Source organism: Lepidothrix coronata, unplaced genomic scaffold (assembly GCF_001604755.1).
Source record: "Lepidothrix coronata isolate B3197 unplaced genomic scaffold, Lepidothrix_coronata-1.0 Scaffold30, whole genome shotgun sequence".
Classification (NCBI taxonomy): domain Eukaryota; kingdom Metazoa; phylum Chordata; class Aves; order Passeriformes; family Pipridae; genus Lepidothrix; species Lepidothrix coronata.
In genome coordinates, this window is record NW_016690210.1 from 2,255,153 (window position 1) to 2,280,090 (window position 24,938).

At 43.4% G+C, this 24,938-nt stretch overlaps 1 protein-coding gene across 1 annotated transcript; it reads left to right on the forward strand.

Annotated features, from left to right (window-relative positions):
* Window positions 1-98: 98 nt before the first annotated feature.
* On the forward strand, window positions 99-9,618 carry NDUFV3 (NADH:ubiquinone oxidoreductase subunit V3). Its single transcript, XM_017811010.1, has 5 exons — window positions 99-114; window positions 228-297; window positions 2,343-2,472; window positions 4,121-5,080; window positions 9,327-9,618. Exons 4-5 carry the CDS (start codon window positions 4,186-4,188, stop codon window positions 9,491-9,493), a joined length of 1,062 nt encoding a protein of 353 aa, XP_017666499.1. The 5' UTR covers window positions 99-114; window positions 228-297; window positions 2,343-2,472; window positions 4,121-4,185; the 3' UTR covers window positions 9,494-9,618.
* The last annotated feature ends 15,320 nt before the right edge of the window (window positions 9,619-24,938 follow it).

Consider the following 24,938-nt stretch of genomic DNA (forward strand, 5'->3'; position numbering starts at 1 on the left):
CCCCGCGCCGGCCCCGCCCACCGCCGGGGGGGCGGAGCCACCGTGAGGGGCTCGGGCAAGATGGCGGCGGCGGCCGCGGCGCTGAGGGGCGGTGGGAGGGCGGCGACGCGCCAGGTACAGCGGGTTCTCAGCGCAGTTCCTTCCCCCCTCCTCCCCCCTCCCCAAATCCACTCAATTCGGGGCATTTCGTCCCGCTTTCTTGATTCTTGTTGTATTGCGGCCTGCAGGTGTTGCAGCTGGAGGCGCGCGGGCTCTGCACGAAGCCAAATAAACAAAGCGGGACGCCGTCAAAAAAGAGTAAGAGGGTTCTTTTGATTCCGAGTGGTATCGGGGTGTCAGTAAAAGGGATCGGTGAGGAGAGGTTGAGGATGGTCGCGTCTCGGGAGAGGTGGGTAAGCTGGGAAATCCAAGGAGTGGAAGGTCATCGCCATGTAAACGAGGGTTTCTGATAAAATGTACAATATAGTAAAAGTAAATGTAAAAGTACAGTACAGTAAAAAGTAAAAAGTACAGTAGAAGTAAAGGTCTCGTAGGAACGTGGCTATGTGGGATGTATTTCTATTTTTAGGCCATATATGTGTATTTTTTATGAATAATATAAATGCATATATATTTATATTTGTGATTTTGACAACTTCTTTTCTGTTTGCCTTCACCGTAATACTCAAGGCCAGGCTGGGTGGGGCAATGTCAAACTGTGTAAGGTGTTCAAGGGGGAATGGCCTCAAACTGACAGAGAGGAGGTTTAGATTAGATATTTGGGAGAAATTATTTACTGTGAGGGTGGAGAGGCCCTGGCACAGGTTGCCCAGAGAAGCTGTGGCTGCCCCATCCCTGAAAGTGTCCAAGGCCAGGTTGGAGCAATCTGGGATAGTGGAAGGTGTGCCTGCCCGTGGCAGGGGGTTGGAACTGGATGACCTTTAAGGTCCTTTCCAACTCAAACCATTCTATAATTTTGTAATACGTTAACTGCTGTGATGCCTGACCAGATTTAAGCAGAGATTTAATTACATTTGTCTTAATATAAAGAAGCTTTGCAAGCTGCCTGAAATTTGATGGAAAAGAATGTACCAAGCCACTCTTTTTAATGAGGTGCAGAATTTAGTTTTCGACTTTAGATGTTTGCCCTTGTCCTTTGAAATGTTTGGATTATCAGGGTTAAAAGGCAGCAGGTTGAGAAGCTGCCACAGCCCTGATGTGTTAAATTTGGTTGTAATGGTTCCTGCCCCATAGGTTTTCCAAGCAGGGCAATGCCTGAACCTGGGTTTGAGTGCTGCACTGCACTCCACATTCAGGAGTTTTTGAGCCCCTTTTGTCCCTGACCAAAGTCAAAGCAGGAATAGAAATTTCAAACAAGGGTATCTTGTACAAAATGCTGGTTTTAAGTGAAGATGCACTGGTTCAGGGAGGATTCCTGTCTCAGAGATTCAGGGACTTTAACAGCAAAGCTTCATGGAGCCATAGGTAGGAGTGGCCAGGCTTGTTGGCTGCTGTTGAAAGGATCACTGAAAGAGTTGAATGCATCCTCTTCTGGCATCCTCTTAAAAGCAAATAAAAGCTTGGCTGTTCCATTAAGAAAGCCTTCACTGCATAGATCGATATAACCTTCATTGAACAGCAAATTGTTTTTTATTAGAATTTACTTTTTTGCATTAAGTGTATTTAAGATGTACCTCAGTATCAGCTTCTGGATTCACTGTCCTGCAGCTCCAGTTTGTGTCAGGAGACTTTTAGGCCTCCTCTTCCAGCTGCTTCCCCTGCGATTACTTCAGGTTGATTAAGACGGAAAGGATTTAGCTGCCTTTTCCAGGTTCTGGCTGGAACAGGATGTGCAAATTGTCCTTGCTTGGATAAAATGGTCAGGTTCACATACACAGTCAATGAAGGGAAATAGACCTGTCATTTCTGCCTGTCACCTCTCCGAGCGAGAACGTGATTTAAACACATTCTGGTGACGATGCTGATGTTAGAGGCATCAGGAAGAATGCATCTGGGAGTGATATTCCTGTTGCTGAGTTGGATGTGTTGTTCTTCTGGCAAAGTGGTGCAAATACAGATCAGCTGGTGCAAAGTTTGGAGTACATGTTTTAGCTTTTAATCATAAAGTCTGTGTTTTTCACATATCCAAGCTTAAGTGTTTAAAGTACTTTTACAGTAGCACCTACTGTTAATAGGCAAGTTGAGTGTCACCTGCCTTCTTGGTTTCTTAGGATGTTTTAACATTAACAATTCTTCGGCTTTTGCTCAGCTTTCCCTTGTCTGCCCTCCCTTTGGCCAGTCTTGTGTTAGTTTGCTTCCCTGAAGAACTCTTCAATCCTGAGTGATGTTTCCTCACGTGTTAGTTCCTCCAGGCTGCTGTTTGGCTGGGTCAGGCTGTGCAGGGAGTCAGATCTCTTCCAAAGGTGGCTTCCCATCCTCCTGCTTCCCTCTGCTCTTCCTTCCTGCCCTGCACCTTCCAGCTGACAGAGAGAAGTATGTGCTTGAAATTATTCCAAATACTAACTGTAGAGTAAACTTGATACTTTTCTTCATTTGTATTTCATTGTGATAAAACCTCTTATTTCTTTCTTGAATACTTTGCTTTTAATTTCGTGTGTTTGTCTTTTCTGTGGTGTTTTCATTTGGACATTGCTGAAGACTTGCTTCTATTCAGAACTATGTGGTAATAACTCCTTGAATCACACAAGGTATTACTGTAAAATACTAGTGAGGGGAAAACTGCTTGTGTTTTATGGTCTTACAAAGTAGATCTGAGTTTCCAAACTGTGCAGATAAATCTGCATAACGGGCTGGAAATCTGTTGGATTACTCTGCTGGTTGGAAGTGGTGCAATTCATAATGGAGTTGGCTTCACTACAGCCAATCTCAGCCGCAGTGAATCTTCTCAGTGTATTCCCAGTCCTCTTTGTACTCCTGCTTTCTATAACCACAACAGTATTTGCTGTTGCTCAGCCTCTTGAGGATGATATTGGCACAAGCATCCAAGGGGGATTGGGTACTCTCTGAAAGGGCCCAAAAATTGCTGCTTCCTCTTCTCCTTGTCTGGAGAATTTAGCTTACTGCAAGTATCCATGAGAGAGAGGAGAGAGAGGCAAACAGCCACAGCCAGGTGGGCATCAGTCTGTTCTCCCAGGAACCAGCAGTAGGACAAGAGGGCATGGTCTTTAGCTGTGCCAGGGGAGGTTTAGGTTGAATATTAGGAAGAAATTTTTTGCAGAGAGTAATCACACATTGGAATGGGCTGCCCAGGGAGGGGGTGGATTCACTGTCCCTGGAGGTTTTTAAGATGAGGCTGGATGTGGCATCAGTGCCATGGTCTGGTAACCACAGCGGGGTTGGATCAAGGGTTGGACTTGATGATCTCAGAGGTCTTTTCCAACCCGGTTGATTCTATGATTCTATGAAACATGAAGCATCAGGAGATCTTCTAAGTCTTGTTTTACAAAGAGGTCTCAAACCAAAAATATGAAGTGAAGACTGGAGGAGATTAAAGTCTCTTGGGGAAATAATGTTAAGCCATGGAGACACAATTCAGTTGGCAGGTCATGTGGGCAATGAACAATTAATATTGTCATGTATGTCCTCAGGTATCTCTTATTCCAGTACTTTGCCTTTTGGGAGTCCTCCCTCCCTTCTGCTTCCAGGTTAACTATTGCCAGCAGCTGTTGCTGTGTCTGTTTACTGTGGTTTCTGCTTTGCTGCCTTGTTCACGTACAAGTTTTGTCTCTGCAGCAGCGTATTTGAAGAGCTTGGCTAACAAGCCATCTTAACACTCACCTGAGGTAGGGAGGTGTCTGCAAACTGCTTCAGTGATGCAGAGCTGAAGCACAGGGAAAACCAGCTCTTGGAGGGGTTTGGCAAAGGAAGGAGCATAAGGATTTATCCCATGAGTTTCAGCCTTGCAGCAGCAAAAACTGTTAACTGCTACTAGAACTCCAGCTTCTTTAACTTAGAATGTCTTAAACTTCCTGCTTCGCAGTGCCTGTATTTAGTATAACAATTCCTTTCAGTTTATTTTTGTGCCAGATTGTCTTGGAAAGTTTGAATTGTGTGACTGAGATCACTGAGTAACAGCGGTGTGGGATATGATGATGATAATCCTCTTTATGCCGTTTCCCAGATGTAGTGGCACCACAGGGAAGCACCAAGCTGCTTGCCACCAAGGCACCAGGTGAATTTCCTAAAATGTTGTCTTCTAGCTCTCTCCTACTGTCCACAGACAAAGATGAGAGCATATCTAGTACCAGCCTCAAGGAAGCTTCAAAACCTGCTGAAGACACGAGGAGGTTCATGTCAAGAAAAACTGTGGTTGCATTTCCTCAGCGAGGAGTTGTTTCCTCCCCTGAGGAGGAAAAGCTCACTGCACCTGCAACAGGAGGCTTGAGGAAAGAGTTAGTCGAGGAACAGACTTCGTCCTCATCCAGCTCAGAGTCAGATTCTAGCTCAGATTCTGAGGAAGAAAATGAGGATTCAGGAGTTGCTGTTAAAACTAAAGTTGAGTTTCCTAAGCGAGATCCCATCTTTTCTGAGAACATAGCAGTAAAGGCATCAATGCTAGCAAAAGAGAATTTATTCCAGAAATCCCACAAAGAGTATGGACTTAAGAAGCTGTCACGCCAACCAGAAATAATTGTATCTCCTGTAAAGCAGGTCAAATTTTCTAAAAAACCAGTCAGTCAGGAAACATCAAAATCAAAAGCAAGAGACCCCAAAGTAAAATCCACTCCAGAAGCAGCAGATTGGCAGAAGTTGGTCTTAAAACCAGGTGTGGTGAGAAGCCAAGACCTGACCGGTGTCACTCATAAATCTGATGGTTTGGAGGAAAAGTCCATCGGAACCCAAGTAGCAGCAATTCAGCTGAAAACTTCAGCAGCTACACGGGAAGACAAAGAGCAAAAACTGGTATCCAGAGGAGAGAAGAAAAAGGTGAAGGAGGCACAGGAGTCAGAAGCAAAAGGAGTAACTGCTCCTGAGGTGGAAGAGACTTCTGGAAGCACAGGGTTGGTGATGGGCACCACGGCAAAGGAGGAGACCATTCAGGAAGCAGGAGTCCAGGCTGGAGAAAGCAGCACAACAGAGGGTACAACTTTAAATTGTTTGAACTGTATTGATTCATCTGGGCTAGGGTTTGACTTTTTTAAAGGGTTTCCACATCTTCTCTGATCTTTATGCTGAAGCTGACAGTGTGGCAGTGACTTTCTGGAAGATAAATTGTTGTCCATTGCTAATTGTTATAAGCTGTCAGTAATGCTCAGTTTCCAGCTATGTTGTGAAAGGAAGTGGTTTCATTTCTCTGTATTTATAGTTTCATAAACCAGTTACTTATAAAATGAAAACAAGATTGTTTCCACTGTGAGCAAAATCATGGGTTTTATATGACAAAATTTTTTTTCACTTTTATTTTTTCTCAGAAGTATTTGTCTCATGACCTGAATTTGAGGCCATCTGAGTGTTGCTTAAACTCTGCTGTCTTTCTGGTTTTGTTTTGGTTTTTTTTGCATTAGGCTTTGGGGTTTTTTTTCAGTCTTTCAGTGTTTCAGATTCCAGTAGACTTCAGGAAATCATAGCATAATGCCAGAAACAGGTGTTGATTCTGAGACTGGAAGGTTGTAAGTAACCAGTGTGGAAGCAGTGAGTTAACTTTTGTAGTGAGTTGGGAGGAGACAGCAGTATGTTTTTAGGAAAGACCATCATGCATCATATAATCATCTCCTTAGCTTTGCTTCCCTACCTAATTTACCCTTCTTATTTACTGCCATCCTGTTAACCTACCTCATTTTGTGTTTTTCAGTAGCAGATGCCCCTTTTTCCTGATCTGTCACAGTCACCATTCCTGCCCTTCAACTTAGGCAGTATATAAATACCATTCTTAAACCCCCCCCTTCTCGCTGCTACTTTGAATTGAAGAATTTGCCTACTTGGAATAAAAGCAGCATAATTGTAAAGCTGCTGTATATCATCCTTTAAGTGATATCCCTGAGGGAAAGGCCCTGGGGGTCCAGGGGAACAGCAAGTTGAACAAGAGCCAGGAATGTGCCCTCTCAGCAAAGGCCACCAAGGGTGACCTGGGTTGTGTTGGGACTGTGGCTGAGGGAGCTGCAGCCCCTTCTTGGTGAGGGGTGCCTGGGGTGCTGTGTCCACTCTGGGGCTCCCCAGCACAAGGGAGATGTGGAGCTGCTGGATGGAGTCCAGCAAAGTGCCACTGAAATGATGAAGGGATTGAAGTGTCTCTCCTGTGAGGAAAGGGGAGATCTGAGAGATCTGGGACTGTTCAGCCCAGAAAAGAGAAGGTTCAGACAGAATATCATCAATGTGTAAATACCTGAAGGGAGAGTGCAAAGAAGGCAGAGTTAAAACTGTTCAGTTGTACACAGTGATAGGACAAGAGACAGTGGGTACAAACTGAAACAGGGTTTTGCCTGAGCATCACTAAACACTTTTTTTACTGTGAGAGTGGTAGGACTCTGGGCACAGGTTGCCCAGAGAGGTGAGGGACTCTCCATCCTTGGAGACACTCAAAAGCTGTCTGAATGTGGTCCTGGGCATCCTGCTCTAGGCTAAGCCTGCCTGAGAATTTGGGGTTGGACCAGATGACCTCCAGAGGTGTCTTCCAGTTTCAACCATTCTGTGACTGAAGTGTCTAACCAGGTTACGTGACAAATAATTGCTTTTGTACATCAGTTTCCAGGAGATAGTGCTGAGTAAAAGACCTGCCTTCTGTTTTGAGATGTTAGTTGGTTCTTAATTTGATTCCTTTGCTTACCTTCTTCCCTGATGACAGGAAACAACTGGATGTGGCACTCAGTGCTCTGGTCCTGTTGACAAGGTGGTGATCAGTATAAGGTTGGACTCGATGATCTCAGAGGTCTTTTCCAACCAAAATGATTCTGTGATTCAAATAATAAAATGCAGCGCTGTTTGCAAGTGATATTTTAATTTGCTTGTTCCTCCTTGCAGCCAGCAGCAGAAACTTTCTTTAAAAAAAAAATTGGGAAGGGCTATTTGGATTTATCTACATATGATGCTTTTCTTCCCATTCATCCACAGTGGAATTCTAGATTCTCAAGCATCTTTTTTTTTTAATTCCACGTTGAAAGAAATACAAAGACACAAATAATGAGTTCAGTTAACTTCAAGTAACGGAGGACTTGGTCTTAAAATGTGCTACTGATTAAAAGTGCAGGTTATGACACATCGCAGGTCTATGAAACAGCCTCCTCTACTCTGGTGCTGTAAATCCAGAATAAGGTTAGGCCCACATGACAAATTTTTCCTGCAGATTTGTATCAACAGGGCAATAATCCCACTGTGCCTCAGACCCATCATCACCACTGCACCAGCAAAACCTTTTTGGGTAGGACTGGCTTTGCTAAAAAAGGCACTTTTGCTGTTGAGCTTTTCCTGCTTTGTGAAGGTGGTCAGGCTGTGGCAGCAGGGAAGTTTCTGCTGGGTAGTGCCAGAGGAGTGGCTCTAGGAGAGCTGGAGGTTGGTACAGGCAAGGTCTGTACTGCTGGTGGGATGTCTGTGGGTGCCAGAGGGTCCCAGCTCAAATCCAGCTACACTGTGTTCAAAATCAGCACTGTTGTCTCCAGATATATCCAGTTCTCTCTTCCTTCTTTGAGAACAGCTTCTGCTTTTCCGTGTTTAATGTTCACAGCTCACGACACTGCTTCGTGCTTCTGTCCCGTCCATGTGTTCGTTTGCTCATCTCCAAACTCTGCAGCAGGCACAGGGCAGGCATACAAGGAATTTTTCTCATTACAAACCTGGATGCTCAGGTGATGTCATCCCTTTGTAGAGCAGTCAGCAAAAACTGCTGACTTGAACTGCTGAGTAAGTAGCAAAGTAGTAGCGTGGTAACTCAGAAATGTGCCTGTGATTCATTTCGGAAGAACAGCCTGTGAAGTGCTTTGCTCTTTAAGAGACAAAGCAGAGATGAAGACTGAAGCGTGGGGAGGATGAACTCGGGAATAAATTTTGCCTTTTAGGAGCTAAGTACAGTGTATTTGGGCAGGAAAAATGAGTCTCCATCTGCTTTTCTTCCTGAGCATCTGCCTCTTGATTTGGAACAACTGTCTCTTGCAGGTTGAACGTACACTTGCCTACGCTTGCCTGTTCTTGGGGCTATTTGCAGCAAAGACTTCATCTGGCTTTTCTCTCTGCAGTGCTGTCTCCTATGAGCTGGCTCAGTAGGGGCTGAGCAGCAGGCACAGGGATATTTCCTGTCACAGGCTTTGAAACCATGGCTTACTACGTTGGGATTTATAAGCGAGTCTTGCTAAATGTTATGGATTCTGCTCTTAATCTGATCACTTTACACTGCAATAATTATGTCATAAGCAAAGGGAAACCCTGGTGTTCAGTTGCTCGAGTTCTTGTATTTTTATTATGGATGGACACATTACAAAAAGAGCTTTATACAATCTAACCTAAGCCACCACATACAAATTTATGTGGTGAAGCTTTTCACTAGATTGTGTGTCTTGCCTACTGTTAAAACTCTGGGTATATGAGAATAAATTATTGTTGGGAAGTAAAGTTTTATTTCTTGCAATTTCCTTGGTTGTAAAATCAGCCTACACCAGGAACCTTTTATGTAAATGATTCTGTTCCCATTTGCACAATAGTCTAAAAGCATTAGAATTAATGTTGGCTTTAACATGAAGTAAGGAGTTCTAAATAACTTTATTGAGTTATTCTTTTATGAAGAAGAGCTGATACAAAGTTTAGGAGAAAGGAAATTCACATCAAAGGCTCTTGATGTGTCACGGTTTGGTATAACCACATTTGAAATTAAACTGTGGAGATCTTGCTAATTCCCTCACTTTTCCTTATGGAAAAAGTTCAATTTGTAGAGTAGCTCTAATGGCTTTATCTCGTGGCCTGGAGTGATGATAAATCATTTGTACTGCTCCTTGCCTCTCCTGGCTTGCTGAGAATGTCACCTACTGTTCTGGCTGGAGTGAAAACCAAGGCAACGATGGAAAAAGCCAGGAAATGCAGACATATGCCTTCAAAAGATAAATGAAATGTTCTGCCCTGTCCACCCCCAGCATTAGGTGGTAGTTTGGGTTTTAAGACCTTGCTGTATTAGATGCCTTGTACTGATTCCTGTTCCCCACTGCACATTAATGTGCTGCTTTAGGACCAGACAAAGAACCAGCAGAACTCAGTAAATTCTCCTTTTGTTGTAGTTGCTGACTGTTTTTTCTTTTAAAAGTTGACTGGCTGAGGGATCTGGCAGTGTAAGAAGGCTGACTGTGCTTAAGAACATTGTCCTCTGGTGTGGCATCCTTATAGTCACCAGTTACTGTTTGTTTTCACAGAGACCGCAGCACTTGGTGAGCCTGCTCCGGAGGAAATGGATAATTCCACCTACAAGAACCTTCAGCACCACGAGTATCACACTTACACCTTTGCTGATTATATTACTGTTCTCTCAAAGTTCAGGCAGCCTCAGCCATCTTCTGGAAGACCATCACCAAGGCACTGAAAGAACCACGTTTAAAGCAAATGCCCAGGCAGAATGATGAATTGTTCTGTTTAGCACTGTTGCTTCATCTGTATAATTTAAGTCAGATAATAGATAATAAATAATAAATAAATGCATAACAACTTGGGCTTTTGAGCAGTTCTGGTTCTTAGAGTCCCTCACTTGCTGGCAGATGCTCAAGGGAACATGCCATGGTTTCCTTTGGTATTGTTATCACTGCAGTGCAGTGGGCTGTTCTCCTTGCACACAGACGTGTCCCCAGCTCTGAAGAGGTTATGTTTACTCTGGATTTGAAGTTAAAATCATTGGCTGGGAGCAGCACAAGAAGTATTTGTCTCCTGTGGCAAGAGTGAATGTTCTGTGTTAGTGGAGGAATGCAGGTTTATGTAATGTGATTGAAACATCTCAAAAACCTCCGCTGTCGTAAAGGGAGAACAGAACACACAACTTTATTTAATCATCTGTTGGGGGTTCCAGCATCCAGGTTCTGCAGTAATTGAAATAATTTAAAATGTAAGAGAATCTCAGTGGGCAGATTCTGATGAACTATACTGCATTGATTAAACTCTGAGGAAAAAAAATGTATTTCTATGGATAAAAACGCTTGAACGTTATTTTTAAATGTGATGAAAATAGCATTACAGTAAAATTAGCTCCTGGTACTAATTGCTGGGACTGTGTTTCAGTTTCCACTTATTTTTTCCCACACTGAAAGTTAAAATTGTTGTTCAGCCTCACTCTTGCTCTGCAGAAAATGTGAGAAATGAGGCATTTCTCAATATATGTTATCAGCAGTTCCAGTTGGTCTCAGTAAATTCTGTATTTCCATCCTATTAGTAACAGTCTTCTGCCTTCTGGGAAAATCGCCTTGATGACCACCAGCTGTTGTGGGTTTAGTTCCATTTTGGCTTCTTGTTCATTCTGGGTTTTTTGGAGTTAATTAGTGTTTAAGCAGTTCTTGCAATAGCTCCAGCATTTCCCATCACCTGTCTGTATTCTTTCAAGCAACAGACTAGGCAAGATCAAAGGGTAAACAGAGTCAGCTTTGGGAGTCTATCTGGATATTGGATGTGAATCCCTGGGTGCAATTAGTAGAACAGATATTTTATACTCTTAACATGGCAAAAATGTGGTAAGGAGGATCAAGAGGCCTACCTCAATCTGCTGTGTAGAACTTTTAAGTCAGAAACCCCTGGCAAGCAATTTTATTGTCCTGTAAAAACTCAAAAGCATGTTACTGACTCCAACTGAAATTTAAAAATCGGCTCATGTGTAAACCCACGTGCTGGGGAATAAAGAGCAGAAAGTCACTTGGAGACACCAGTGGTACCACGTACACTGTGCTTGTAAAAGGGAGAGAAATTTGCTCTTGACATTAAAAACATGAAAGAATCGGGGTCTTCCCTTGTTGAGGGCCCCAGTGAAGCCGCTGTGTTTTGTTATTACCTGAGACTCCACATTGTAACCTGAGCCCTTTAGGTTGGAGCCGTGTTGGTGCTGAGCTGTGTTCTGAACTGTTCTGTGATTATGGAAGGAGGCTGCAAGTTGTCAGAACCTAAACAGTAAAAGTGAAATGTCTGTTTACTCAGCCTGCCCCCAGTAGCTGTGACTCTTGGCAGTTTGGAGTCAGACTTGCTCACCTTGTGCCCTTTTTACTTCCAAGGAGGGTTGGTGTTATAAACACTGCCCGAATGCAGTCAGGAATGAGTTGAAACAGCGTGTCTTGCTTTCAGTCAACTCCTACTCTCTCCTGTGTTTTTAACTAAGGAGATTCCAATCTGTTTCTGGGCTGGGCATTTTGCTGCCGTGGTTTCATGATCACAGCAGAAATTAACAGTGAATGTCCTTCCTATCCGTGCAATCCCATCTCTGTGTCTTCCAGTGATCTTTCTGCACCTCTAAAATGAAGCTGGAAGTCTAACAAACTTCACAGCTCTTGTGGTGCCCGTCTTAGGTTTGCTCAGTTCAGCGAGCCCATCTGCTCTGGGAGGGACAGATAATGTGAGGAAGGGCACTGAGATTTTTTTCCCACCGTTGTATTTTCCTGGACTTCAATGAAAAAGGCTTCATTTTTTTTTTTTGTCCTTGGCCATTATCAGATGTTGCTGTGTTTGAGTCATACGCTAACATTTCAAGCAGGGTGTGACACAAAATGCTCAAATTCTGTAACATTAGTAACTTTGTCTTGCTGTGCTGGGCACTTGTTAGATACAGTCGGTGACCTTGTTTGGAAGATCGTAGAATCCAGGATATTAACATAATGCCTGGAAAACCACAGCTGTGAAAGAAATTGTCTCAGCTTATTTATTGTGAAAACCAGCTTTTCAGAACCAACACAAATTTCAGAAGAGAGGTTTTCAATGTAAATATTGTTAATGGAGGAGTACATGAAAATCGTGAAAGTGGAATTCACTAGCCCTAAAAAGATGAAGCAGCCACTTTCCTTTTCAAAGGGAATGGTTTTTAAACTTTAGATCCCTCAATTTATTTTTTTTTTAAGTGTAGCAAAGTGCTAATAAAATTGCTTTTCATAATTCCCTTCCACTTAAATCTTTTGAAGTAACTTGGAGCCCAGAAGGTTCTGGACACCTGTTGAAAACCCACTAATCCAAGGTCCAGCAGTTACAATGCAAACAGAGCTTGTGGTGATCAGTTTAGTTCTAGACTTTTTTGGTCCTTCTGGTGCTTGCTTTTGCCTCCAGTCATGATGAGAACTGAAATATATAAGGATCTCTTCAAGATCTCTTTTAAATTTGGGAAATTAGACTTTTAACTGGGTGCACTTACAGATCTTCCACAGTATGTCCCCAACGTTCAACAATCAAAACACATTCAATAAGACCTAAAAACCTGTCTTTTCTCTCACCACATGAGATGCCATCACCTAAGCTGCTTGCACTGCTCGTCTGCTCCAAACAGATTTAATACCTGGTGAGTCTAATCAATGAGTGCAGTGAGCAGAAAGCATCCTGAGTATCCTGTAGCAGAATTCTGCAAATTGAGGTCAGAAGGGAAGTCCTGAGATGATCAGCTCTGCTCTGTAACAGGTGCAATTAGATCAGGTTGTCCTGCACCTTGACCAGTTGAGTTTTGAATATCTTCAAGAATGGAGATCATACAGTATCTCTGGTCACCTTCTCCAGCATTTGGACACCCTCATGATTTAAAAGACAAAAAACCCAGAAAACAAAACCTTTACCTGTTATCTAACTGGAATTTTTGGTTTTCTGATCCTTACTACATACCTCCTGACAAGCCTGGCTTTTTTCTTTTCTAAACCCTCCAAGGAGTAGTTAAAGGCAGCAATAAGGTCCCCCTTACTCTCCTCTTCAGACCCGGTAACTCCTGTTCCTTCAGGCTCATCTTGTGCAACAAATTCCAGGCCCGTTTGTGTATTTATGTGGTCACGGTGTACCTCCAGCATGTTCTGTAGCAACACAGGTTGCCTAAGTGGTCTCTGATCTCCCTAGAGCTCCCCAGAGCTTATGCTTCAAGGTATAACATGCTAGAAGGGGATTTATATTAATTTTCTTAATTTTTAGTGTGGAATCTTCCACACTAAAGTGGTTGGGAAGAAACCTGGGAGACTCCTGCTCCTCAAGTTGCTCCGCAGCGACAGCATTGCAGGGGCAGGTTCACGTCCCCTCTGCTGTAAAAACAAACAAAAAATCTTGGAATCGTTCTTGGCCCAAGTTTTTGCCATCTGCCTGGGATTTACAGCCCTCCTGTGCTATTCCAGATTGGTTTCCTTGCTGCTGTTTGCACACAGAGTTAGGCTCGAGGAGCTAAAACAAGGATTAATACAGGTCCTTTGGAAGTCTGAGTGATCAACTTCACAACCAGGGCGTTCTCGCACTGCAGCTTTGTTTGTTTATTTGTTTTAATTTTATCCTTTTAAGAGAAACTCCTCTAAACTCTGAGTAATATTAATTAAACTTAGGACTCTAAACAAAATATCCTGTCAGGTTTCCAGATTGTCTTTCTCCTCTCAAGTGGTTTTACTTCACTGAATTGTAAATACTTATTGTCTTTTCTATGATTCCATGGTCTCGGTGCTTATATATTATCCTTAGTGTTCAGCTCAGGATGGTAGCACTCCTGATACAAACTACACATATTTTTGAGCTCCTTTTTCTTTTTGCTTTGCCTACACACATTCTATTACACTTGGAAATTCTTACCCACCTCTGGAAGTCTTAGGATATGTGGCAGCTTTGGGATAGAAAAGAAGAAAAGACTGCATTAGTGAAAAGTTAGGGACATAAATATGTGTGCTTATAATAAAATATCCCCAAAACTTTGGCTCAGTGTATGGAGTCAGTGGGTCAACTCTCAAAATTTATTTTGGTGTCTCCTGCGCTCTCAACAAACTTTTAACTGAGAAATAGATGAGCGGGAACATGGTTCAGTAAATCTGCAGCATCACAGAGTACAGCCTTTATGCAAGTTAACTTCTAATACTCACAGAACCTGTGCCATGTGTTTTAGTTAAAATTAACACCTAAAATTCTTAGTTGTCTTTGTTACTCCAGTCTGAAATGTGGTTAAATGCAGTGCCCCTTTCCAAATCTGAGATACCAAGCCTGGATAGACAGTTCCTAATGCAGTTAACACACAGTAATGTAAAAAATGACCTAATTAAGATTATTTATGCTTTCTTTTTTTTTGTTGGTTGAGTTTGTGATTGGTTTTCTGTTTCTGTCTCATCTCTCTCAATGGTTATGAGATGCTCTTGGCATTCCATTTGGCTGTTTGTGCAGTGGAGGGTACACTTGGTTTCTAAAATCTGTGACAGCATCTGTCTAGCACAGGAGAGGGAACGTGCAAACCACAACACACCTTGTGCTTGGCAAATGCTCGTGTCTTGTCTCAAAGAAGGGGGCAAGAGTTATTTTTCCCTGGAGGCTTGGAAAGGGACTTGAGAGAGCCACCTCTTCATGCATTCATTGCTCGTTTCCACGTGCTCCTTTTCCAAAAAGCATATCCTCTGCTTTTTTTTTAGTTTAAAATCATGCCAGGCAAGGCCATCCTGAACTGTGTGGATGTTTCCCAAACTCTCCTGGGGTATTCCTGAAAGTGAGATGTATCTGATTGTTTGAGGGCTGGGAAAAACGTGAGGGGAGCTGGGAACAAATTCAGAATGCAGAATACAGAAGGATAATGTGGGAACTGAGAGCAAGGATTGTCCTTATGACTCAGGTATTGGGCTGGTTCTGGATCATTTGTGAGACCTCTGGTTGCCTGTGTTGGCAAGACACATAATTCCTTGGGTTCTCATCCTTGCTTTATAGATGAGGAGAGTGGTCCCAGCTTTTTCTTCGCACATCACGTGTATTTAGCAAGCAACTCGGAATAAAAACTAGTTTAAAATGGGGAAGCTTTTTTTCCTCACATCTCCTGTCTCGAGCGCGCACGTCGTTCAGGAACTCGGAGCGAGCCGAGGTTCTCCCAGGAGACACAACCCTTATTAACAGCGTGACAAAAATACACTTCAGATAGTCTGCACAGCAATGCCAGCGATTCTGAAACTGCGCTCAGGCAATGGCGAGGCCGCTGAGATACAAAAAAAGCTTTACAACTGTTCCAAATACTTACTAGTGGAAGACTGTTAACAGACAGGAAAAAATGGGGAGGTGTCCAAAACCAGCAATCCACCCTGGTGAGAAATCCAGCTGCTGGGAAGTGGAATGGTGCTGGAATTCATACCAGGTTGTTGTCTCTGGACACCAGTCAATGGACTCCATCTTTTATATTGCCCTCCCGTTAGCCATAAGAGATCGGTGTTTTTCAACTCCTTTTCTCTTGGCGGCTGGATATGGAGAAGGAGCTTTTTCTCTCAAGTCCTTGCTGAAGAACTGTTTCAAAGCTGTTGAACTTTGGAGTCCAGGGAAGGAACATCACTACTCTGCCCCACTCCTGCTTCTTGAAGGTTGCCATTGGACAGAGAAAAATGGACCAGTTCTACCCTTCCTCCAGCTGCTCCTGCTGTTTGGTTGTTTACTGCTGGGCCCTGAGCTGCTTATCTTCATAGTCTTCCTCCCCTTGAATAACCTCAGGATTTATCTCCAGAATCAATGACTGCTTTCTTCTGCCCAGTCTGGGAAAACCAGCATCTTTAAGAATCTCCAGAAAGACTCCCCCATTCCCACTCCCCTACCCCTGAAAATTTGAGATGACTATAAAAAAAGAGAACTGAAGGAAGAAGTAATTGGGGGCTCTTTTCCTTGATGTTAGTCGTGCTTTTACGGTTGTGTTTTCTGAGATTTTCCACACAGCCTCGAGGAATGGGGAGGCTATTTTTTTGGACGTTGAGATCCCAGGTAACCACTCCAGGATTCCAGCTGCTCGGGCCTCGGGCTTCATGATACTCGCCCGAGGTTTATGTGCGCTGATGTTAAGAGATTTGGCAGCACTTCAAGCGAGCGAGTGAAAACAACGTGTTTATTCTAAGCTTTGCTCTTGCCCTTTGACTCAACAGCGGCTGTGCAACTGGCCTGGCTGCTCAGCTCTGCTCCGCCGGAGCATGGGAAAAGCAGGAGCAGCAGCAAGGAGACAGCTGGCTGGCTGCTGACTTAGAAAGACATCATTGCGTCACGTCAGGCTTGGTAAGTTATCTTTGTGATCAGAAGAGCCAGGACTTCCCCCCCCCTTTTCTATATATTTTTTTTTTTTTTTTTTTTTTTGGTGGGAGGTAGGTGCTCCACAAATTGACCACAGGGATTTGGCCATGTCAAGTAAAGTGTCCCATCCATCGGGGGCAAAGTGGTTTTTCAGCCCTGAAGTACAGTGCTTTTCTGACCCTCAAAAAGAAAGATCTCTGCTGGACTCCTTTCAAATCCCCTTTAAATGAACTGTTTGTAACCTTATTAGGATTTTAGGATGTTAGGATCCTTCTCATATTTAATGTGTGGATTGTCTGAATGGCAGTGTTAAAGCCAGCACAAGCAATAAAATGGGTTGCCAGTAAAATAAACAGTTTGGCCTCTGACTGCACTGAGGAAGCAGATCAAGTCAAGAAAACATTTCCTAAAAGTCACTTCTCTGACTGTAAGGCAATTCTAATGGCTGATTCTTACTTAAAACCTACACTATTCTGCAGTTTACTAATCTACACATTTAACTCAGTGTGAAAGTGCAAGTTAATGGACATTGTGCTTCCAAAGCAATACTGGTGTTATGATGGGCACTAAACTGCTCCATGAAACACAGAGTAAAAGTGAATGGGAAACAATAGGGATGTATTTCTGAAAATCCCAAAGAGTTTGCAAATGACACATAATAAACAAACATGAAATCACGTTGACATGCATATGGATTGGTAGTAAAATTCTGGCTCTGGGTGAATGGAAAATTTATGATAATTTCTGTCACGCCACACTTTCGCCTTGTCTCTTTAAAACTCTTATGGTGAAACTCATAGGGAGGTATGTCTTGCCCAGTTCGCATTTACTGTTGTAAAAGTGTACATATGTAGAAGACTCACTGGTGGGGAATCACATATGGGACTCCATCCTTGAAGTCACTAAGCCGGTGAGTGTATTTTACACCTATTTATGTAGAGCGGGCTCAGCAGCTTCCACGAGGAATGTAATGTCCTGGAGGGCTGACTTCATAATTTGCGGCTCTGTATACATTTCCTTCATGAAACCACATTTATGCTTCTCTGTTCTCGTTATTATTTTAAAGGATTTTAACTCCTCACAATTCCAGTTTCTTTTTCCGTGAGCCCTGCTGCCCCGCCGTCGGAATTCTGACTTTGTAGATTTCAAATCTTGGCTGTGCTGTTGAGGATCGTGTTGCTGGCTGGAGACATCTGGATGGGTCTGAGATCTGTGCATGGCATAATCAGATCTCTTAACTAGACACTTTGAGTCCATGTTCTCTGCACTTCTCATTGTTTTGTGTCCTCTCTATTTTTGTGAGTGTGTGCAGTCTCATACAATTATATAAAAATGTTTTCCTTATGCATGGTATGAATTTTTATAGCTTTGCATTCGCTTTCTTTCTTTCCTTCCATCATTTTGTGTTTAAATAGGTAGAAAAGTTAGGTAATATGTACACAGGGACTGCTCCACCATGGACTGGAGCTCTGAGTCCCTCTGTTAACATGTGCTGCAGCCAAAGAAGTTTACAGCATGCAGAGGGAAAAGGTTATTGTTAGTGTAACTGAATAAGTATTAGGGTTAATATATAATGTATAGTTCTATGTAATGGATAGTTTTTATTCATCATAAAATGTTCAAATGACTTGCAGATGTATGACTGCTGCAGCTGTTGCAGACCTTGTAATGGCATTAGGCTCTGACTCAGAGAGCAGCTCGTTTGCCAAGAGATTCTGGCAGTGGCTGTGGCTCTGATATTCCCATTGAAAAAAGTATTGTCAGCAGTGGAGGTGGTGATACAAAACTGAACTGGAGTATGAGAAAGGGGCAAGGCTGGGTCTAGGCACGACAGGAAAATGGGGGTTCTGAAAGCTTCCTTTTTTTTTTCCATGTTTAACTGTCTGAGTAGTGTCCTACCACTCCGTGGTCTGCTAGGGGAGCAGCTGGAATTTATAGTCACCACAGATTCCGGCTACATGCAACTTATGTTATACTAATTGAGGGGGGGGGACACAAAACACCAAACCTTTGATAATGCAAAACTTTGCTCACAAGTTTTAAAGAGAAAAAGGCAGCCCCAGTCCCTCCAAGGAGACAGGATTGAATCTCACTGTGCAAACACGGTCTGTCACACAAACTATGCAGCAAGGGAGCTGTACTGCTGCCTATGGAGGCTGTGAAGTCAGGGAATACACTTACTTAGCAGCCAAAGGAATGCCAGCATCCTTTGGATGCACACAGAGGAAGGGGGGGGAAAAAAATCCCCTGAGTGTTTTGTGATTGTTTTCCTGGGTCTGATTGAAGTAGAGAAAATAATGAAGATTGACAGCAAAAATAGGCACACGTTTTGTACGTGGGATGTTGTACTGAGATAAACAAGCTGGGTTTGACACAGCTTTTCAATTCCTGTGCGACTGGAAAAGCAGAAACATGACCATTTTTAGAAGAGAACTGGAGAAGGCAGTGCAAAACAAAAGCACAATTTTGACTGGGTTCGGGGATAATAGTCAGGAAGGAGAACTGAGGGAAACAAACCCTGGAGGCAGCTGAACTGTAAATCTCTGCAATGGTGAGGGAGCGGAGAAGGAGTCACCTCTCGATGAAGAGCATATTTCATCACTGCCTTTTCTGTTGCTTTAAACTACTTATGGAGTGTAGAGGTTAGTTATGAAATGGACCTCAGTGCTGATCCTGCTCTCTATGAACAGCTACAAAGCCATAAGCAGTATTGTTTCTGGCACTGTTTGAAAGGTCTCTGCTGATTTCACAGTGTTCTGTCTGACCCTGATCAATGCCATATTTATGAAAGTAAATCTATCAAAATATACAGATTATTAGAAAAGATATACAATCTACACGAACTTAACTTACTAGATTTAAGAAAAAAGAAAAGGAAATTCCAGCCCTTACTGATGTAACTTATGCCTTACATGAGTAAAAGGGAGTGAGTTGTTAATAAGTCTCTTCTCCAGGGCTCAGAATCGCAGAATGGTTTGGGTTGGAAGGGACCTTAGAGATCATCCAGTTCCAACCCTCTGCCGTGGGCAGGGACACCTTCCACTAGACCAGGTTGCTCAAAGTCCCAGGGATGGAGCATCCACAATTTCTCTGGGCAAAACTCCTTGGATAAGAGAGGAAAAAAGCCACCCAGCATGACTGCACTGGCTGTTGACTGGGGAAGTGAGCTGGGGCCGAGCTGTCCCCTCTCCCTAGTAAATGTGCTGCTCACCAGACCAGAGTTACTTGTTCAATGTGGACAAGTCTTGACCAGGAGAGCAAGGTCTGCTGGAGAACCTCAGGAAGGTCCCACGGGTGGGAAGCAGTGTGTGCCAGTGGTGTTGGGCACACCAAGCAGTTCACCCTGCCTGTTAGATGGTCCGTGGGGAAGGTGGGTCTGTATCTCCAGGCATTGCAGAGCTTTGGGAGAAAGCCCCTAGGGGTGTGCCACTGGGACACAAAGCATCTCTGTGCTGCTGATCCCCAGTCCAGGGCTGAATGGGCCAGTTTTCTCAGAGGAAGAAGCAGACCTTGGCAGGGATACAAGCCTGGATCCCAGAAGCAGCACTGCTTTGCTGGCAGTGTTCAGGCTCAAGCCAGTTTGCCTCCCAGCCCACCAACTAACCAGGACACAGCATGAGGTTGGTATTTCTCCTACTGCTTCCAGATCCAAAGCTATTTCATGCAGAGCCAGTATGGGGATCTCTGTACCTTATTGCTCTGCAAGGTGCTGACAAAAGCCTTGCTTTTCTAAAATATTTTCTCAACAATGAATCTTAGAAAAATTGTCCAGAAAGACTCTTCTATCTCCTCTGTCTTATGAAGAAAGGCTGACTTAGGTAATATAAGCCACTGGCAGGCAGAAGAGCATTATAGAATTGCAATCTGTAAGTGGGTTCAAAAAAAAGAATAAAGGAATTAATGGAGGAGGAGTCTGCCGGTGGCTATGGAATAGGATGGTCTGATTGCAACTTCTGATTTAGAAAGGTGCAAGGTGCACCAGGGGAGGTTCAGGTTGGACATCAGGAAGAATTTCTTCATGGAAAGGGTTGTTAAGCATTGGAAGGGGCTGCCCAGGGAGGTGGTGGAGTCACCATCCCTGGAGGTGTTCGATAAATGCCTGGATGTGGCACTAAGTGCTGAGGTCAAGTTCACCAGGTGGGGATGAGTCAAAGGTTGGACTCGATGATCTTGGAGGTCTTTTCCAACCTAAATGATTCTGTGACTTTGTAAACTATCAACCCCAGGAGCTCCTAAGAAACACCAGAGGAGGGCTGAGGCAGTTGTGGTCACTCTTTCACAAAGCACTTAACTACTGGCTGCTGTGGGACTCAGGGCCATGTGACCCACACGTACATGTGGAGGAAAGGATTGCCCTGCACTTAAGAGCCAGGTGCCAACTTTGTCCATCTGATCTGTCACGCCTGGATGTGGTATCCTTGTACTCAGATGACAACAGCCATTCTGTTGTGGAAGAGCCTGAAAGCATTAATGGGAATGCTGCCCCAAGCATAAACCATCAGCTGATCCGTAGCCTGGTCCAGATGCCTGGCTGCTCCAAAGAGGAAGGGCTTCAGCTAGATGTGGTGATAGAAATGTGGGTCACCTCTGGAATGACAGTGTGGTTGTGGGCCTGGAGGATATGGTGCAGTGAGGACCATCAGAGACAGGCTTGGCTACTTTCAGCCCAGGGGTGGGAGTGCACGGCAGTTACCACAAATCCCAACTTGGTGGAGACGAGGAGGGGAATGTTTGTGGAATGCTCCTGCCCTTGGCATTTCCTATTTGCTTTTAGCTCTGCGAAGACATCTGTGTGGAGCTCAGCTTTTCCCTTGCTTTGTGCTGGAAGCTCAGGTGCCTGGCTAGACAGTTGCATTAGGCAGCAAAGCACCTAATCCTCACTGAAGGCCACCTAATCCTCTCAGCTTAATGGCCTTCTGCTCCTTCAGATAGTCCCTTCTTTATTTCTTCTCTATTTGCTCAGCAGTTTGAATCCTTTCCTCTTCCAACTGCAAAAGATCTGGCTTGGCTGGCCGGCCATTCTCATTCCCTGTTCCCAACACCTCTCGGTCCTTCTAGGCTCCAAAACGTAGAAACCCATAAAAGCAGCTGGAAGTAAGTGAGTAATGGAGAGGAAAGTCAGGTCTCTATAGGCTGAAGAAAGTGCTCTGTAGACCAGTGTTTGAGAACCTCTCATTAATGCTTCCTGGTTATTTTTTCTGCATTTCACTTCGCTGAATCCAAATCCTGCTCAAGCCGGTGGGAATTGTTCCACTGACTTCTGCAAGAGCTGGATCTAACCCCTGGTCTGAAAAGTAAAACTAGTCTCACTGGTTTTCTTTTATTTCAGTTGGTTTCACTTTCTGCTTCTCAACTCCCAGAATAGCATGAATGCATTCATAGTCCTCCATGGTGACATTCATTCAAAATATTCTCTTTTTATGTTTTTCATAAAATAAGATGTGTATTAGCAATTCTACCGCTGTCCTTCTGGCTCTGTTTTTTGCCTCCCCTCTCCCCCAGTGAGGTGAATAAAAATTTCTTTTAACGCATTTTTTAAGAAACTTTGCAGTCAAACAATAGGATACTCTCGACTTTTGGCATCACTAAAAGCAGACAGTCTGCCCTCAGAAGGTAATCTGCTTATAGTGTCTCAAGTGTCAAAAAGATACCTTGGGTGGCGAAAGATGTTTGTGCCAACACCACGGAACTCCTCGCACAGTTCCCAGGGCGAGGCATGGCACGTGGGGAGGTGACAGTGGATTTCTACATCACAGCTCGTTCTCCAGCCTTTAAGTGGAAGCTGTACTTTATGATAAGCTCTTCTTCCTAAAATAGCAGTTTGTTCCAATTAACATCTCTGATAGCAGAAAGGGAGCAATGTAGAGTATGGTGCTACAGAACGCCGAGAAGGGAACATTATCTTATTGAGCTCTGGGGGTTTATCCTCCAGATCACCGAAAATTCTTTCCAAGTAACGTGTTAAAATATTGGTAATGCAGTGACTCAACCATATAAACAGATGGAGTGAGTAGTGTGCAGCCAGTGATTCAGCTAATGTACAGCTCTGGAAAATTCAAATTTGATTTAAAATGAGGAGAAATATTGAATAAGACATTTATAATTTTTCTTTTTTTTTTTTTTTTTTTTTGAAGGAGACTTTAAGTTTTTCTGCTGAATAGAGAGGGTGGAAAAACATAAGACAATAACAGCTCATCCAAAGGATGGCATCCTGATCCCTACACAGAAACTCCATGCAGTAGTGCTGCACTGCAGTGCCAGCTCTTGGTCTGAGCCCAAGTCCTGCTGTGGGACATGAGCTCTTAATTTCTCCAGAGGGAGTGTTCCCAGCTGAGTTACGCAGATCTCCATGATCTAGTTCAAGCAAAGCTTGACATTTATTTAGACTGAGTTAACTCATTAATTTCGGCTTTAAAATCTTAAAAGCTATATCCATTATAAAGTAAGTCACACATTTTTTTCCCAGGCTCCTCCTAGACCACGTAAAATTGTGGCTGCAGATGTGAATGTGCTGTGCCTGCAAACAGGGCGTACCGAGGCTGCTCTTTGGAATGCTCTTCAAACAGCCAGAGGACATCAGAGCTGTTGACATGTCTTACTACATCCTTTTTGCTCCCTTGGAGTGACAAAAGGAGAAACTGGTTTTCTGCAGAGGCCTCCCACTGTCAGGAGATCAACACTCAAAAACTCACCTGATTTTTATGGAAATCTGGGGAAAACCCTGCTCTGTTTAGATTATTCCAGTCTTATCACTGCAATTACAATCTCTATGCCACGAGTTATGAATACAGATTACTGCCACCTGTATGGAAGCTCATCCCTTCACCTCTATGCAAATATTTCCTTTGAAAACTTAATTATGAAAGAGTTGCAATTCACACAGTCAAGAGCCATAAGAAGAGATCATTTTCTGAACAGGTTAAGTGCATGTTAATGTTATATTATGCACGCAGTTGTAATATTCAGATCTTGAAAATGACTGAAGGATGTCAGACTAAGCTTAATTCCTCTAGCAGCTCTATGTAGGATACAGTTTTGCCCTCCAATACACCTACACAATCCTCCTGTCACTAAATTGCTACTGAAAGTGTGTTTCAGTGAACAGATTTGGGAGAGTGCCTGTCTCGTTTGGTGAGTTTAGTGTGTGCAAATATTTGGGCCAACTGTGAGGAATGCTCTTATATATTAGGGGCTGTTCTCAGTAACCAAGTGAGGTCCTGACCCCACAAACATATCTGGGCATGCTTTAGGTAATGAGCTATATTTTATAACCTTATTTAATACGTACAATGTAAAGAAGGTAACAGAAGTTGGAGAATCTGAGTGTTCTGTTATTTGCCTGAATATTACCAAACCTCATTTTTACGTACTTGTAACTTGCTATTACAAAATATTAAAATGGCATTTTGTTCACCCTGGAATGTGGCTTTTGCTTTTTTAGAAAGAAAAGCAGCCCTCTCACCACTGCATTGAAGTGAGTGCACCCATACCAATGGGAGTTCAGAGCATAAAACTCATCAGTTGTGTAATAATCCTTACAAGATGTGTAGTATGGAGAATTTCCTCACGAGTGCTGTCTTCCATCCTATGGGTTGGACTCTTGTTCTTTTGCAGAAGTGATGAGGGACAACACAGTTTGAACAATTAGAAACAGAGAAAGAAAAGGGCACCTGTCCTATCACTTTCTATTGGGAGTTTTTGTTGTTTGCCTTTGAACCACACATCAGTTACTTATCATCCTTTTCCACTGCTGCTCCTGTTTTCCAAGTTGCCAGCTTCTCTCAGAAGCCCTGTAATTTCTAGTGCCTTTCTTAAATCTTCATCTCCTGGAGCCATTTCAGCTGTGACATTTTAAAAATTTAAGCTTAGCTTTCCTGCCTGCAGAGGCTGTGTCAGAGACAACTGAAGACAAATTGAAAAGCAAGGACCTCTTGACAGCGGGTGGGGTCAGTTCTTTCAGCGAGCTGGAAGGCACGAGTTGGATCAAGAATGATTTTTAGATTACTTTCTTGTGGGAGTGAGGTTTATACAGTCATGTCATGTAGGTACAGGTATATTTGGGGTGTGTCCATCGGTTAATAACGTTTTAACCTAGTGGCTTACTCCAGACAGGATTAAAGCTGTCAGAATAGTTTAGTTTCATGAAAATAAGTTGTGGAGCAGGGAGGATGTGTCATGTACTCCCTGAATGATGGAAAGGCTGCAGCAGGAGCTTTTTAGGCAACAGCATCCGCTGTCTAAAGAGAGACCTTAAGTACATCTCAACTTTGGAAGAGATTTCAGTTCAAGCTTGTACCTTAGACCCTAAAGTTAACACACCATGAGGCACAGATGTGTGGGGAACCAGGCTTTCTTCATTCTGATCACACGCTTTAAGATCGAGGGAGTTAAAACGTCTGTTGAGATCACAAAATGTGTAAGAGGCTGAGGAGAGTAAAGGATGGAGTAACTTTAACTACAAAGGAGACCAGAAGATGGGATTACTGGGGTGAGGGGGAAACAGAGCAGATGAGGAATTCCTACACCTGTTGTGTGTGAGGGGGGAGCTGGGGAAGAGAAAGTGGCAGGCAGGAAGGGAAGGAAACGCAATGGGAAGCAGGAGGAGAAAAGAAAATTCAAGTTAGGAAAGGCATTGAGAAAGGCTTTAAAGATCACTGGGAGAAGAGATGAAACAGAAACTAAATTAGTTTGACTTTAATTTGTACATTCTCAAAAGAAATCGGTGAACTCCTATCTAAAGAAGTGCAGGCGAGGCAGAAGAGAACAAAGGGGTTGCAGGGAGAATCAAATTTGAAGAAGAGGCAGGTCTGGGCATGGGAGCCAGT